Source organism: Hermetia illucens, chromosome 5, assembly GCF_905115235.1.
Source record: "Hermetia illucens chromosome 5, iHerIll2.2.curated.20191125, whole genome shotgun sequence".
Lineage (NCBI taxonomy): Eukaryota > Metazoa > Arthropoda > Insecta > Diptera > Stratiomyidae > Hermetia > Hermetia illucens.
Window position 1 is genome coordinate 30,976,431 of NC_051853.1, and position 17,025 is coordinate 30,993,455.

The 17,025-nt window shown below is 44.3% G+C and overlaps 1 protein-coding gene across 1 annotated transcript; it reads left to right on the top strand.

Annotated features, from left to right (window-relative positions):
• Nucleotides 1-1,298: 1,298 nt before the first annotated feature.
• Nucleotides 1,299-14,129, top strand: LOC119658432 (cytochrome P450 CYP12A2-like). Its single transcript, XM_038065832.1, has 7 exons — nt 1,299-1,383; nt 1,446-1,643; nt 12,167-12,275; nt 12,379-12,625; nt 12,681-12,797; nt 12,987-13,422; nt 13,515-14,129. Exons 2-7 carry the CDS (start codon nt 1,548-1,550, stop codon nt 14,091-14,093), a joined length of 1,584 nt encoding a protein of 527 aa, XP_037921760.1. The 5' UTR covers nt 1,299-1,383; nt 1,446-1,547; the 3' UTR covers nt 14,094-14,129.
• Nucleotides 14,130-17,025: the final 2,896 nt, after the last annotated feature.

The window sequence follows — 17,025 nt, forward strand, 5'->3', positions numbered from 1 at the left end:
CTCCTATGCTTCCAATATATGAGCCATATTTACATATGCACTGATTTCAGGTTGTCTGCTGTTACTGAACGTCCTTTTCCAATTATGTGCATGGCCACTGCTGATCTTACCCTGTTGGCTGCTCGTTTTTAACGTATCCCACTTTTTCGACATGTTCTTGAATGACACGCGTTTTAGATGCGGTAGCTCTCGGTGTACCTTGCGTTTGGCATCAGATTCCACGGTGGCAAACTAGACCGCCGCTAAGGCACTGCGGTCGGGGTTTATCGACGGCTGCAAACTTACCTGCTCCCTAGCAAAAACCACCTTTTTTAAAAATAGTGTTTATTTAGGGTATACGTGCTTATTTCTGGAGTTACTCACTCTCTCTTCCGTGCTTAGATACTGTACGGTAGCAAAACACTGACGATAATAGCTGTGCGCACCACTCCGATACCAGAATTGCAAAGCTTGTTATAGTAGAGGAGTACAGGGCCACAAGAGGAAGAGAAACACTCTCCAGAGTTGCACAATCTCTCTTTGCTTTGAGCTGGAATATCCAGCTTATAATGCCGGAAATCTCGGTCAAGTTGGAGAAAGCGGGCATTTCGGAGGCCATTGATATCGTTGTCGTGGAGCGTATGTACATTCCTGAAACTAATCAAAAACAATTTTCGGCAACCAAACGTCGTAGTCAAGAGGTGAGACCTTACCTGAAGCGCTGTGATGTTAGCAAAGATGTTTGGAGGTTGCTACCCCAACAATCGCTCTCCCCTTTAGTCCCCTCTTAGAAAAAGGAGAGAACATTTGAAATGTATGTCTGAACCACAGTACAACGGATTTAGTGCTTCAATTCAGTTCCGCACGGGAAGGCGAGAACAGAGTGCTCGCGGTTTGATTATACATGGGTCCTACACACTGCCACAACCTGACGTACTAACTTCTTTCAAAGATTTTTACCTGCAATCATAAGCTGACAGGACTGACATGGACTGACAGGCAAACAGACAATAAGCTGACTTTAATGAGGTCCTGGTCCGCGCTAAAGTTTACAAAGGAGTCAGTGATGTTCGTGCTATCGTCATAAATTTTGTAGTACGTACAGTAACATTAGACTGCAGCAGTCCGCTTGAATGTTTATTCTCCATTCCTCACAGAAGCTCTGCGATAGACGCTCTTCTCGCTGATTACCAGTCCAAAAAATGAAATAAGTTAATTAGAGAGACATAAGTGTGTGCTATGCCATATGCTACCATTACTTACAGCGGAATCTAAAATTATCATTATCTATCATACGGGTAGGCGTACAAATATGATTGTGCTAAGATACTTTAAAGCTTTCTAACAAATGGAAAACTTGATTAATTTTGTCAAGTGATGCTCAAGGTCTTGGTCATTATTTTGGTAGTTTGGCATCACTCTTGATTCGCAAAGATAGCTATGAAATTAATTTAGTTTGCTTCTAGTGAAATCTAAACTTTGGTGAGGTTTCGTAGGCAGTGAATTTTAAATTTAAACGAACGTAACCCCAAGAGGTAGATTGTTTGAGGAGAAACCTGCTGCACTAAATGATTCTGAAAAGAGCCTACAGTGGCCATGTCACCGGCATATATCGTCGAAATGCACACATCCGTTCATTTTCGTCCCAAGTTGAGGGTGGTAATGTAAGTTCGTACAATTGCTTTTGATTGAATTTATGTCTCCAATTGCTGAAGTTGTGTTTGTATTTAATAAAGTGATTAACAACGATTTCGGGATGTTATTTTAAAACATATAGTGGTAGCCACGAATTTGGTCAACTATTCTTCACCGTTTGAAGTGCTATAAAAAATATTAGATGGGATCCAATGGTTTGCGCTGTTGCATCGTATATTCGAGCCAATTTCTTCAGAATGACAGAGGCAAATACACTATAGTATAGTATTTATCAGTTTGATAATATCCAACCACTTAGATACGAGTATAAGGCAGTGCTTCGAGCAACTTTCTTGGCTCCTGGTCAAATTATTGTTCTAAATTCACTCTGAACTTCAGGGTCGTAAAAAAGCCAAACCAAACACTCGGTGAAAATCATGCGCCACCCCAAAAATGGATAATTTATCTAATTTTGTTAAAGTGTCTTAAGACCATTGATACCACGTATTATTCTTGGAAATGTGTCTAAAAGTTCTCGATTAAATTTATGCTCGCCAGGAAATGGGATATGGGAAAACATCGATTCGTTGAGCACCAAGGGTAATAGTTATAACTACCCATGACGAAGGATTTTCGGTAGTTTTCATTCTCATTCATTTGTCAACGGAACCTTTGAAATATTGGGATAGTTCCTTGAATCACATTCAAACACAATACAAGGACTTTCGTTCAATTTTAAAAAAACCCCTTCCGATGTGATCATTATAGCCCTCCAAGCGCGAAGCAAAAAACCACTTTAGTACGCCTTAGCCTCCAAAAATCTACACAGAACCAAAACAAAATTCCTTAAAATGGTTGGGAAATGCGCCTCGAAAACTTTTCGATTATCTCAACTCCAGTTGCGAGTAAATTCATGACAGAAACCGCTTCATCTATTTTAATTTCCGATTTTTCAAACTAAGAAATCACAATGGCTATGCTGCTTCATTAACAAATACAAACCAAGTTCCCCTACTCAGCTGACTTCCCGGTCAGCCGCCCAACGTACCACTAATTTTTACACCCAAACAATGAACCTAGAATTCATCATCAGCTGGGACAACAACATGGATGGATTCTTTTTTTTTATATTTTGTATCGAGCCGTTCCTCATCACACTTGCATCTGCATGTATAACAATTTCCCTTAGCCCAAAACGAAAGCTAAAGATGCATTTAATAATGCACAGCATAATCAGATCTAAGGTGAAAACAACAACAGAACAGGATAATGATCATTTTTGAAACATTTGAAAATTTCTTTGTTATTACTAGAAACATTTAAATTGATTATACAGCAGCAAAAAAAAATTTTTCCAAATAGTAGGTGGTTTCGAGGTACATTTCGATAAGACACGTTATTTAAAGAATCTTTTTCAATTTATTTTGCGTTGATTGACATTAAAGGACAAAAGTTGTATCAATTTGATTAGTATTGACAGACCAATTGATGAAATAAGTGAATTTGTAATAAAAACGATGGTTTTGACAGAAATGTTGAAAATTGACATAATTACTTATAAAAAGTAATTAGTTGTATGCTTATAACAAGTCGGGAAACCAGAAATTTGACGCTTCAGGTATAAAAGGTTTTGTGTTTCCTATTGTGAGGAGCATACCACAGTTCTCCATTGGCTGATAGCAATGATGATATATAAACCGCTCCCCCCCGGACACCACCTTGTCGTGGTGGGGGAGCCTGTCGTAGTTTACTACTACACTAAGGGTGTCCAAAAATATGAATATGGAAACGATGGATATAAACTCTCCAAGTGGTAAGAAGTCACAGACTTCGAATCCACCCGCGACCATGAGCAATCATGACGCGGCCGAGGCGCGGATTTTGGAGGCCTCACCACATTCATATTTGCCTATAGAGCAATCTGTAGAAGGCATGCTTTCCGACTCAGTGGAAAGTTTGCATTTAGTGCCTACGGCGAAGTTAGCCAGAAAGGAAAGTACGGAAACTCTCAAATTGGGAGAAACTGGAAATCCGACTATGGCCGGCCCGTCCGCGGTACTACAGCCCAAATCTACCCGCAAGCGGAAGAGAAAGGCCAGTATGTGGAAATGGATCCAAGCGGTCCGAACACCATGAACCTGGAAAGGCCCTAAGCCGACGGCAGAAGAGAGCACTGCGAAGGAAGATGAAGCACCTTGGGAATGAGGACATAACGTGGCTGTACCACTAGGCGCGGTAACGCCCAGAGAAATCGGACGCAAGGAAACGGAATCTCCGGCGGAAGGTGGGGATAAACTGGAAACCCCGGTAAGATCCACACTGGACGCACCAGACTCTTCAGTCAGCGGTAATGCGCGCAAGAAGCGTAAGACCAACACATCTGCTGTGGCCGACGCTTTATTATGCTCCGCACCAGGGCTTACATCCATGCGTCTCGCGGAGATTATAACCGGTGTGCCGGGAGGTGATCAAATCAGCGAGAGAAATCTCAATGAAGCTGGTCCCTCCCACAGGACTACGAACACGAAGGCGGGAAGAAAGAGGACGTATGCGCAAGCTGCGGCCTCTGTTCTGACTGCTGCCGTGGGAGTTTCCTCCAAGGATGACAAAATGTCAGAGGGTCAATTTACCATCCTCCAGGAATGCCTGTGGAAGAAAATGATGGAGCTTGGAACGAAGCCACGATTTAACGATCAAGGTTTTCGTGATGGGCTTCTACATTTGGAGTGCGCTGACGAGGCTGTCTTAAAGTGGTTCCAGCAGGTAATCCCAACTTTGAGTTCCGGCGGTCGGCCCAAGTTCACTATTGTGAACACTGAGCTACGCAGGACAGAACATGTCGGATGTTGGCTACCGGGCCCTCGAAGGAAGGCAGAGGACATCATCCGCTTGCTGGGTGAACAGAACCCGGGCATGGACTTTGGGCACTGGAGGGTAAAGTTCATGAATGCCAGGAAGGACCAATCTACAAACGTGGAGGGCTTCAACTTGGTATTCGAATTGGACCAACAGAGTCTGAATGTGCTCAGGGGAAGTCACCATATGGTGCTCCACTTTTTCCTATATAGACTGAAGTTCAGTCATATCAGGAAACTGTAGGGCATCATCTCCATTTTGAGAGCGAAGAACAATGATGGTCTTCGACTCACACAACATAGAGCAAATTGCAGCATCTTCGGTGCGCTCTCCCACAATGGAGACATGCGCGGAAGATAGTGCATACAGGGGCGGAACCCCCGTAAGGGGACTCGCACTGGGGAAGGGACTACAGCGTGAATCCTACCTGCTAGTAACTTCTCCTACACTTTCCAAGGAACAGGCGGAAGGAAGGGAAGCCAGAGACGTGAACGAAACTGACTTGATGCCAGTTCGAGTGATCGAATCTATGCAACCCGGACACCGCAAACCAAGTAAGGTGCTAAGTAGAAAACAGACGAATGCTCTGCGGGATGAGGTGAGATCTTTCGTGGATGAGAACATGGGAATTGCGGTACTCCCAAGTACGGCTTTTCTCAGAGAAATCAATCACGAGGGGATCGAGTCTCTGGCGGTACGGTGTGGGGGAAACCCCGTCATACGCGGACTGCCGCATACGCTTCTAACTGTTTTCCATTAGACAATAGACTAAGTTTATGTCGAAAAACATAAAGATTGGTCAAATCAACCTGCAGCATGCCAAAGCTCCCTCCTACCTGTTGGCAGCGAGAATGACAAAGCTACAGGATTTCCCCTATATCTTTCTGGTGCAAGAACCGTAGGTTCGATTTAACAGAATCTGTGGTATTGGATCAGTAAAGGGGGCTAGGATCTTCTACGACGAAAGATCCATAAGACCGAGAGCTTGCGTCCTGATGTCAAGACGGTTAGAGGCAACTATGCTGAGACAATATTGTTCCCAGGACTTAGCTACGGTCATCATACAATACCAGATAAATGGCGAGAGGAAAAACATCATAGTTGCCTCCGCTTATTTACCCTATGATTCTTTGTATCCTCCACCGACGCAAGAACTTAGGGATCTGGTGGCGTATGCAGAATCAAGTGGTCTCGAACTCTTAATAGGTTGCGATGCGAATGCTCAACATATTTGTTGGGGCAGTAGCAAATGCAATCCAAGAGGAGAGAAGCTATTTGATTTCATCACTTCAGCTGGTCTTATGACTGCAAACGTGGGGTGCGCCCCTACGTTCGTGGGACCGAGAAGAAGCGAAGTAATTGACCTAACAATCTGTACCCCAAAATTGTTAGAGTTGATTACACACTGGCGAGTGCTAGACGAGGTCTCACTGTCAGATCACCGATATCTAGAATTCAATCTGACTATTGCGGGCGAACAGTCTGCAGTACAAAGACGGAACCCTAGGAAAACGGATTGGGCAAAGTTCAATGAACTTCTTGGCAATAAAGTACAGTTCCCTAGGCGACTAAGGACTCCTTTGGTGCTGGAAGATGAATTGAAAACTCTGAACTACACACTTTTAGAGTGTTATGAAGAGGCTTCTCCTAATTCCCGAGGCCAAAGCGGTAAAACAGTTCCTTGGTGGAACCGAGAACTGCAAAAACTCAGGAAATCAACCAGGCGGCTTCTAAATCGTGCTTGCAAAAGTAACAAGAACGAAGACTGGTTAAATTTCAGGAACTCACAACGTGAATATAAGAGGCTCCTGAGGTGCTCGAAACGAGACTCCTTTAGAGCGTACTGTAAGGAACTGGAAGGCGAAAGGGAGACTTCAAGGCTGTGCAGAGTCCTCAAAAGGGATGAGTCGGCCAAGTTGGATTCTCTTAGAAAACCCGACGGTACTTTCACGAGCTCCAGACTGGACTCAGTACAGACCCTCCTGGAAGTACACCACCCGGGAGAACGGGTGAGAGAAGTGGTAGGGGGAGAGTTGACGGTTCTTGCAACCCCTTCAACACGCAAGTGTTGCAAGAGGAACTGGAACACTGCGAAAGCGGTTGTTACCCTTGAAAAGGTGAGAGCTGCGATACTGTCCTTTGAACATTTCAAAGCACCTGGTATGGATGGCATCTATCCGGCAATGCTAAAGGAGGGTATGGAGCATTTAGAGCGACCTCTAAGAAATATCTTTCGAGGATGTCTTGCTCTGGGCTACGTGCCTTCTTCTTGGCAACAGGTTAAAGTTGTCTTCATACCGAAACCTGGGAAAGATGACTATTCTACTCCAAAGAACTTCAGACAGATCAGCTTGACGTCATTCTTGCTGAAAAGTTTGGAGAGACTGCTGGAGCGTCACATTCGTGCAAACGCACTTAGGTCACACCCACTTAGTGAAAACCAACATGCTTACCAACGTGGAAAGTCCTGTGAGTCTGCTCTTCATTCTTTGGTCACAAAGATAGAGGATGCAACTTTGAATGGTGAGTACGCGATGGGGGTGTTCGTGGACATTGAAGGGGCTTTTGACTATGCACCTTTTCAAAAACTTTGTGATGCCGCCAGAGCGCATGGTGTTGATGATGCTTTAATTAAGTGGGTCCATGCTATGCTAACGCAAAGATTGCTGTGCGCTGAGGTAGGGGTCGATCGCTACCTGATTACGGAGGCAACGAAGGGCTGCCCCCAAGGAGGTGTGCTTTCGCCGCTTCTGTGGAGTATGCTGATCGACTCACTGCTATGCGAACTGCAAAACTTGCCAATACACGCTCGAGCTTATGCTGATGACGTGGCTGTACTTGCTGTTGATCGGGATCTTGGAACGGTGTGTAGGAATATACAGCGTGCCGTTGATTTGATAGACAGCTGGTGCCTTAGACATGGTTTGTCAGTTAATCCAAATAAAACCACAATGGTTTTATTCACAAAAAGGAGAAAACTGGATGGACTTTGCCTCCCTGAGATGAGGGGTACTACCTTTCAACTCTCCGAAGAAGTGAAATACCTGGGGGTTACTCTAGATAAAAAACTTCTTTGGAACAAACATGTAGAGGTAAAGATGAAACGAGCTCTCACAGCTTATGGGCTGTGCAGACGGACCTTTGCCTCGACATGGGGACTCAGGCCTCATGTGGTAATGTGGATATACGTTGCCATCATTAGGCCGATGTTCGTATATGCATCCGTAGTGTGGTGGGTTAAGGTGAGACAAAAAGTTTTCACCGTAAACTAGCTGCACTGCAAAGAACTGTTTGCCTGGGTATCACTGGTGCCATGAGCACGACATCCGGCGCAGCTCTGAATGCACTACTCAATTTGCAGCCCCTGGATATATTTATTCAAAGCACTGCAATGAGAGCAGCTCATAAACTAATTCGATTAGATCTATGGGAAAACAACGGATGTGGGGGGCACAGAGCATTGGAAGAGTTACTGGGAGGACTGAATCCAGTTCTTACAATGCTTTCCGATTCTCGTCCCCATACATCTGTTTGGTAGAAGATATGAAGTTACCCTGAAGCATAGAGAGGACTGGGAAGACCCAGAGGAATGCGTGGCGGGATATACGGAAGTCTTCTACACCGATGGCTCAAAAACAGAAGAAGGTTCTGGAGCCGGAGTCTACCTTTCGAATAAAAACGATAAGTGGGCTTTTCCTTTGGGACAATATGCAACGGTTTTTCAAGCCGAAGTTTATGCGATCCTAAGGGTCGCAAACTGGGTGATTGACGAGCGGTTGAAGGGCAGGCGCATCGCAATCTGCAGTGACAGTCAAGCTGCACTGAGGGCATTGAGCAGTCCTTTGATCACCTCGAAAATCGTTCAGGAATGCAGAAACCATTTGAACTCGATGTCTAGATTCAATACAGTGGAACTACTCTGGGTACCTGGTCACTGTGGCATAGAGGGAAATGAAATCTCGGACGCTTTAGCGAAAGAGGGGTCAATCTCCCCTATGCCGGGACCGGAGCCAGCAATTGGGGTATCAGTAGCATTGGCTAAATCTGTTTTCAAAAACTGGGAACAAGTTTTCCATAATGACAGGTGGCAGAGCCTAAATGCTGCTCGACACACCAAACTTTTCCTGCCAGAACCCAACATACGTACCGCAAAGTTTATCCTGTCGAAAAGCAGGAGGACTTGCAGGTGTATTGTGGACATTCTGACAGGCCATAATTCACTAGCTGGGCATATGTTCAGAATAGGAATTACCGAAGATGATACGTGTCCCTCCTGTAATGAGGAAGCGGAATCCACGGAGCATTTCCTATGTGAATGCCCGGCCTATGAACGCATCAGGCATCAGATCTTTGGTGCCGATGTTCTCCAATTACGACGGGTAGCATCACATCCACTAACGGAGATCCTACGATACGTTAACGAATCCGGAATATTCCGTTAGACGGGGGATGCGAGTACAATGGGCCAACACGGCCTGAGTGCTCAGAAGCTGTAGCTTCTCCCCCACCATACATACACACACACACACACACAAGCCGCTCAGTGCTGTCAGCTGCAGTAACCTGCCCAGAACTGGAGAACTACGTAATGAAATTGTTTCACACGTTAATGCGACCTGGGTAAAGTGGCATTCCACAACTGGTATTCTTTGTGATCGACGTATCAACGAACGTCTCAAATCTAAAATTTACCGCAATGTCGTCCGTCCGCCGCTCTCTATAGTCCTGAGTGTTGGCCATTTGGCATTTAAAAGCGTCAAAATTGCATCCAGATCAGGCATTTAATAAAATAAAGTGACGAAACCGATCACGACGAGCCGACCCCACTTGAGAACAGGGCAATGGCTAAAGAACAAGAAGAAGTTGTGAGGAGCGACGAGTGCATGACAGCTCCGTGTCACATAGTTAAAAATTCCATTGCCTTTTGGTTTTTAGAAAGCGAATTAAATAAACCATTGATGGAAAGCCTTTTATTGATAATAGTCAACAACCTCATACGCTTCATACTCTAAGTTTAATATTATTAGCAAAGGTAGAAGTAGGTTTTTCATAAACGCGAATCTAATACTTCACGAGTCAGCATCATATTTAGAAAGTTTCGGTCTTGAATGAAGTGCTCTAACACACTTCAAGGCCCTGATCCAATATGGATTGTTGCGCCAACGATTATTATTTTTTAAAAAGAAATAATGTTCCTATATCTAACAAAATTAACTGAGATGAATCATTAGAAAGAAAATTTTAGACGAATTAGTTAAAAATAGAGTGCCTAATGCGCCAGTCTGCCAGTGAACTTTCAAATAAGGATAAGGATTTGTTCCTAATATCTCTGCGCAGTCATCTTCAAGCGCTATAAATTCACGTGAAATACATAACTTTGACCTTTTATAACTTTGTTAATAATAGTTGGTTTTTGGTCAAACTTTCCAAAATTGTGCAATATATTATTCCTTATAATCATACCATTTTGTACATCTAGGAAGAATTTAAGTGGGTTTTTGGGTAAAATTCTAAAATATGGGAAACCGAGTGCAAAATAATGCTAGCCGTTGTATATAAAGGGATTCACAGACTTCACGTTCTCACCAAATTTCGTGAAAATTGATTTAGCCCGTTCTAGTAAATCGGGTTTGGCAAACAAACAGCTAGATGGACAGTCATTAAAGCGATTCTAATAAGGGTTTGTTTTAAACAAAACCTCAAAAGCAAGGGAATATCCAATCATTTCAGTTGGAATATTTTCCAACATTACTCGCCCCAGTTCCTGTTAAAAAATCGTGGCCCAAGCTTGAAGTTTCAACCTTACCGTGTAGTGGAGAAAAAGTGTATAGAAGAACGAAAAGATTCTCCTTTTTTTAATCCCGTTAAAAGAATGCCGTGATAACCCCCCCCCCCCCCCCCCCCCGCCCTTGGAGTATCAGCTCCTCGAAGTGGGAATATTTTGAATGTCAAAACGACGCAAAGAAGAGTATCGAGGGAGAAGCGGGAGATCTTCTACCTCAAATCTCGTTGAAAAGTCGCGACGCCCCCTCCTTCGGAAAGCGAAAGATAAAAAAATATTCAAACGAAAGAAAAAGGTCCCGCATTTCTACTCGGGGGAGCGTAGTAGGCAAAGGGCGGCCCCTTCTATGACTCGCCTTGCACATCGCAACGATGATAACCCTTCTAATGAGGTTAGTAAGGGAAAACCACATTAGAAAGCTTTCACAATTGACTTATTTATTAGGTCGTTAATTTCCCAGAGTATGCTACAGAAATTTCAAATAGAAATACTCATTTCTTTAGATTTTATGGACGTAGAACCGAGCACCGAAGAGGTAGTCGCTTTATATCCTTACGAAATCGTGTAGTGGTTTGTAAATGGAGTATTTATAAGCTGTTAGGAAAAGGATTAATATAATGTACAAATATGATTGAATTCCAATTAATTCTTTTTATTCTTAATTTCCCTTCCCACTAAAAAAATCTCAAAAACAAACACTAAAAAAATCCTTCTAATATGATTTTCCTCCTTAATGGTCCTGGGGGTTTAACGTGAGTACCTGCCATGTAGGCATAATCCCACAGTCCTCTTAGGACACGGATTGATTTGGGGACCACAATCAGAGTCCCGCCATGACTGGCACAGCGGTACTGGTTTATACTGAGTGCAGGCTCAGCATTCATACCAGCGGATGCAAAGCCTATCTAACACCTCTGCGGCAACTAAGGGGTACGGCACCCGAGTTGTACAGCGCAACTCCACGCTTGAGCTCCGAGGAGCTCTTCCCGCGATGTATAGTAGGCATAACCACCACCACCATGAAACTCCCACTAGGGGGCCAACCGTAAATAACCGGGCTGAGAACACATCCTCCAGGAATTCTCCTGAAGCATATGCTCTCAGAGGGCCATTCCGGTTTCCATGGTACCAGATGACCTCCGGTGAGGCTTCGTGGCAAGAGCCACTTCAGATGAATCCCTGCAGACTCGCACTCCCCAGCGGGTTAACCTCCTTAATGGTATGAAAATAGCCCCATTTCGAGTCGACATAACCTTCCAACTGGATATGATCATTACAATTCTTCAACGTACCCTCTTTTTTCCCTGCCCATCAATGTGTCAGGCTGTCAAATAAAACGTTATCCTCATAACATCAAGATACCCCTCATTTATGGCGCCATAATTTTATATAGGAATGACCGTCACGATTTTTCAATTAGATTGGAGATAAAGGACCCCCCCCCCCCCGCTTGTCCATTCAAATCATCTTTTACCCCTTCGGAGATCAAGTTCAAAATGAAACTCTAGCGTTTTGACGCTTAGAGGAGCTATGGCTTTTTCAGTAGGGAGGCGGATAACCGTCACAAACCCCGGCATAAGAAAGAGGGACGTTTCTCTTTCTTCTATTATATATATTCTCTCCCTCCTGCCCCCTTACAGGGTAGGTTTGAAAAATCGAATTTGACCATGACGATATCAAAAAGTCCCACTTTGAGGGACAAAAACTTTTTATGAGCGGGTGACCGCCGCAAGCAAGGGTTTGAAGAGGAAGCACCTCTTCCTTCCCTCTCCATAAATTCCTCACCCCCAACAAACTTTCTTTCTCTATTTGTGTCACTTTGTCCAGTTCACAGGCAGCACAACCTCAATCTAATACTAATTTAAGTCTTTTTCGCATTAGAATCAAGTAATAGCCTCCCTTAATCTCTTTCAGATTACCGTAGCTGCCAATGAGCTTAAAAATGATTACGATAAAGCACTTCCTTACTCTAAAATCCCCGGTCCGTCAGCATTTACGTTTCTTAGAAATGTTCTGCCCGGTGGTATGACTTTTATCTACTTAATTTCACAATATATATATATATACGCATGACTGCTATTATCCTAATCATATTACATACAATTTGGATTTTTTCTTTGTATTAGGAAAATATTTCGGGCAGGAACTAGCCGACATTACTAAAGGGTATAGAAAAGAATATGGCGACCTCTTCAAATTTCCTTCCATTTTTGGTGGCCTAGAATTTGTTACGACACTCCGTCCGGAAGACTTTCAAACATTGTTTCGAACTGAAGGTCAGTGGCCCAACCGCACTGAATTGGAACTGGTATCCTACTACAGAATGAAAGTACGTCCTGATATTTTTGGTAAATATGCTGGATTGGGAAATGCGTAAGTGAGACTACTTTCAACTATAAACGATATTTTAAATTTTGCTATCATCAAGCCAAGGTAAAGAGTGGGCAGATTTTCGATCAGCTATTAATCCTGTAATGGCACAACCTAAAAATACGAAAATGTACATTCCCAAAGTGGATGTAGTTGCCGCGGATTTTGTAAAGAGGTAAGTCTTATCCGAACAAGAAGACACTGAATCATTTAGTCTAAACATCTTTTATTCCTTAATTTAATTTCGGCTTACTATTGCGTCGGTGGTACTAAAATATTAGTAAAGAGCACCGACACAGAGTTTAGCTTTCAAGCTATTGCAAACCGATAGTAATAGCAATCAATCTGCCTTCTTTCCATCCAGAATACATCAGATCCGTGATCCCAAAACAAAAGAAGTGCCTGACAACTTCGAATTTGAACTCAAAAAGTGGACGCTGGAAGCAGTGGTGCTAATCGCAACAGATACACGTCTTGGGTTACTGTCAAATGACTATGATAAAAGAAGTGCTGAGTTTTTCCAGGCGACAAAAGAAGTTTTTCGTCTCCTAGCAGAGTTGGAATTTAAGCCATCATTCTGGCGGTGGTTTAGCACGTCTAACTTCAAAAAATTGATGAATGCTTTTGACACCATCACGAATGTCAGTTGTGAAGTTATTGAAGAAGCTAGAGTAAGGCTCAATAGTAAAGCAAAAGATTCAACGAGTGAGGACCAAAGTGTACTCGAGAAACTGCTTCAAATTGATCCACTCCTGGCAAAAGTTATGGCCATCGATCTGATTTTTGGAGGAGTAGATACAGTAAGTATGATAGATGTGATGGGATTAAAACCATTGACATGCTAGCCCCAGCGATGATTATAATGCGATGGTTTAAAAATATTTCTCCATAGACATATTCAGCGGTCACCAGCCTTCTATACTTACTCGCCAAAAATCGGGACAAACAGGAGATTCTTCGCCAAGAAATTATGACAATATTACCCAATAAAGATTCTCTATTAACTGCTGATAACATGAAGCACTTGCCTTATTTACGAGCATGTATTAAGGAAAGTCTAAGAATTCTACCCACTATCGCTGGAAATGTTCGAGGAGCTGGCCAGAATATAGTTCTACAAGGATACCAAATTCCTAAAGGAACGGCGGTGTTGATGGCATCCGATATTTTACAAAAAGAAGATAAACATTTTCCGAATGCCGACAAATTTAATCCGGAACGATGGCTGAAAAAAGATGGTGCCCCAGCTCCTGCTAAGTTAGCACATCCATTTATTTTCCTACCATTCGGATTTGGTCCTCGAATGTGTGCTGGAAAGCGTTTCGCGGAGATGGAAATAGAAACACTCACAGCGCGAATAATCCGGAATTTTCAAGTTGAATGGAATCATCCAGATTTAAAGTTCACTTTTACTTCCGTTAATGTACCAATAAGTAAATTATTGTTCACCTTCAAGGATATAAATAATTGATGAATTTTATTTATTTAAAACTTTATCAAACTTCAAAAACTGGTAAAAAATATTATAATATAAAATGCACACATAATGTCTTTTCTTATATCGATACAAATAGGGAATAATATTATACATTCTATGATGGACGTAATGTCAAGTTCCACGTTCATCCGTGGGTGAAAACTGGATACTCAGAAAAAAAAACTATTTATAGGGGAATGAAAAAAGGAAGTATTTTCACAGTGCAAGACTATTGAGTCCGCGAAGGACTTTCGACCAATCAGCCTCACCTCTTTCGTGCTGAAGACCCTAGAACGCGTCCTGGACATTCACTTAAGGACGATTATGGAGAGAACGCCTTTCTCTAAGTCCCAGCATGTCTACCTCAATCCACAGAAACCGCCGGCCACGAGGTAACTGGCACGGTTGAGCGGTCGCTGCAGTACAAGCAGTATGCCCTTGCTGCCTTCTTGGATATAGAGGGAGCTTTTAACAACGTCAGTACCAATGCCATCAAGGAAGCCTTGACCGGTATTGGATTGGAGGGGTATCTCACGCATTGGATTATATCCATGCTGATTACCAGGATAATCCAGTCGGATCTGGGAGGCAACCACTTGACCAGAGCTGTGAACAGAGGCACGCCCCAGGGTGGCGCCATCTCACCGGTTCTCTGGTTAATAGCAATGGACAAAATTTTACGTACATTGGACAGCAGCGGGGTGAAGGTGGTGGCGTATGCCGACGACTTGGTGATATTAGTATCGGGGATGTTTCTGTCCAATATAAGCGACATCATGGAAGGAGCGTTGCGAAAGGTGTGCCTGTGGGCCGCAAGATGCGGACTCAGCATAAACCCAACCAAAACGCAACTGATGCTATTCACCACCAAGACAAGGATACCTGAATTCCATCTACCACGGCTGAATGAACAAACATTGGTTCTTTCATCTAATGTAAAGTATCTGGGTGTAATCCTGGATCCTAAGCTAAATTGGAGGTTGAACATAGAACTGAGGGTTAACAAGGCCTGTATAGCCTTCTATGCCTGTAAGAGAACCTTTGCAAAGAAATGGGGTCTCCGGCCGAGGTTGTACTCTGGATGTACACCGCTGTACTGCGTCCGATCTTGACGTACGGCTCTATTGTATGGTGGCAGGCTTTGAAGAAGAAATACAATAGAATACAATAGGATTAAAAAAACCGCGTGTGCAGGTGCTACGCGGGCTCTGCAGTCCCGCCCGGCAAATGCTCTCAATGTACTCCTGCATCTCCTCCCACTAGACCTCCACATCAAATATGTTGCAGCGTGCAGTGCCGTCAGATTACGTGAGTCCGGATGCTGGGCAGCGAAGTCCTACGGCCACAGCAACATCCTAGATGAAATACCTCTGGAAATCTGGGCATCCTCCACGGACTATGTCACATGCTCACATGCAAGCTAAACTTCACGAGAAACTTGGCTGTGGACCTTCCAACCAGGGCAAAGTGGAAGACCGGTGGCGTGTTGCAAGACTATGACACGGTATTCTTTACGGACGGATCAAAGATGGCCTATGGAGTCGGCGCGGGGGTTTTCTCGAATACACACGGTGAATCCAAGTCGTATGGTCTCCCAGATTTCGCCAATGTATTCCAGGCGGAAGTACTGGCGATATTGGAAGTCTGTCGATGGCTGAAGCGTGATTCGAGCCCCAAGCGTAACATAGCCATTCTGACTGCCAGCCAAGCGGCCATCAAGGCCTTGTACTCAACGACGACATCTTCCCGGCTGGTGGGGCAGTGCAGAGACGCGTTCAACCGTCTGGGCAGCACGCTCAAGGTCACTCTCCTCTGGGTTCCCGGGCGTAGGAACATAGAGGGGGCTGACGGATTGGCCAGGCAAGGCTCTGCTCTTGGTAGTCCCTCGGCGAATACAGTTGGTGTTCCGCTGGCAGCTGTCGGGGGCGGAGTCTACTTGCACTACCTAGCAGCCGCGGGCCTGAGATGGCGAAGGCTTACAAGCTGTGCCAAGTCAAGGGGAATTTGGCCCGCTTATAACATAGTCCGATCACGAGAGCTCCTGTGCCAGACGCGTGCAAATGCATTCAAGATCACGGCGGTCTGCACAGGGCACTGACCCATAGGGGACCATGCCGCTAGGCTCGGCATACCCTACAACTCGCATTGCCAAAGCTGCGGAGAAGGAAGGGAAACCCTCATGCACTTTCTCTGCGACTACCCAGCTCTGGCTAGAGTTAGACTGCGGACTCTGGGTAAACCATTCTTTGGGGACCTCAGAGAAATTTCTAGCTGCAGGGTCGGAGAGCTGCTTTCCTTCGTGAATGCTATGGGCTGGCTCTGAAGATCCGAGCCGGCTCGACTTGGCCTCCCTGCTCCCATAACAACAGTCACGGTCTTAGGAGTTTGTGGCATCAAAACGGCGCACCAAAGCGCTAATTGGGCCCCTCGGAGCGGCCACTGATACCTACCTACCTACCCACCTACCCAAGACTGCTTTTGGGATTGAGTAAGCCAGTTTCGGACCATCGATATCCAGCAACCCCAATGAGTCACTAGTGGGAAACTTGACTTTTGTGGCATTTAATGTTACGGCGCATCCTTTTTGGAAGAATTCCAAACGCGATATGTTGTGGGACTCGTAAACGAAACAGACTTTTGTTTTATGAAAACACCAACGTCAAATCCTACTCGAGACTTTTTCGCGTGCTCACCTTCCAACGTAGAGAGTTAAGCTTGACGGTCGACTGACCTTCTATGGTACCTCATTGATCAGAGAGATAGTCAAGTAAGCGAATACTACACCCACAGTGATCACCACGCCATTTTCTCGGCAATGGAAGCGACGATAGTCAAGGGCCCTTTCGAAGTAAAAAAATAGGTTAACCGCTTGGTTAGCTGAAATTTCCTGCCTGTTCTAGAAAGAAATTACAACCCAAGGGGACGG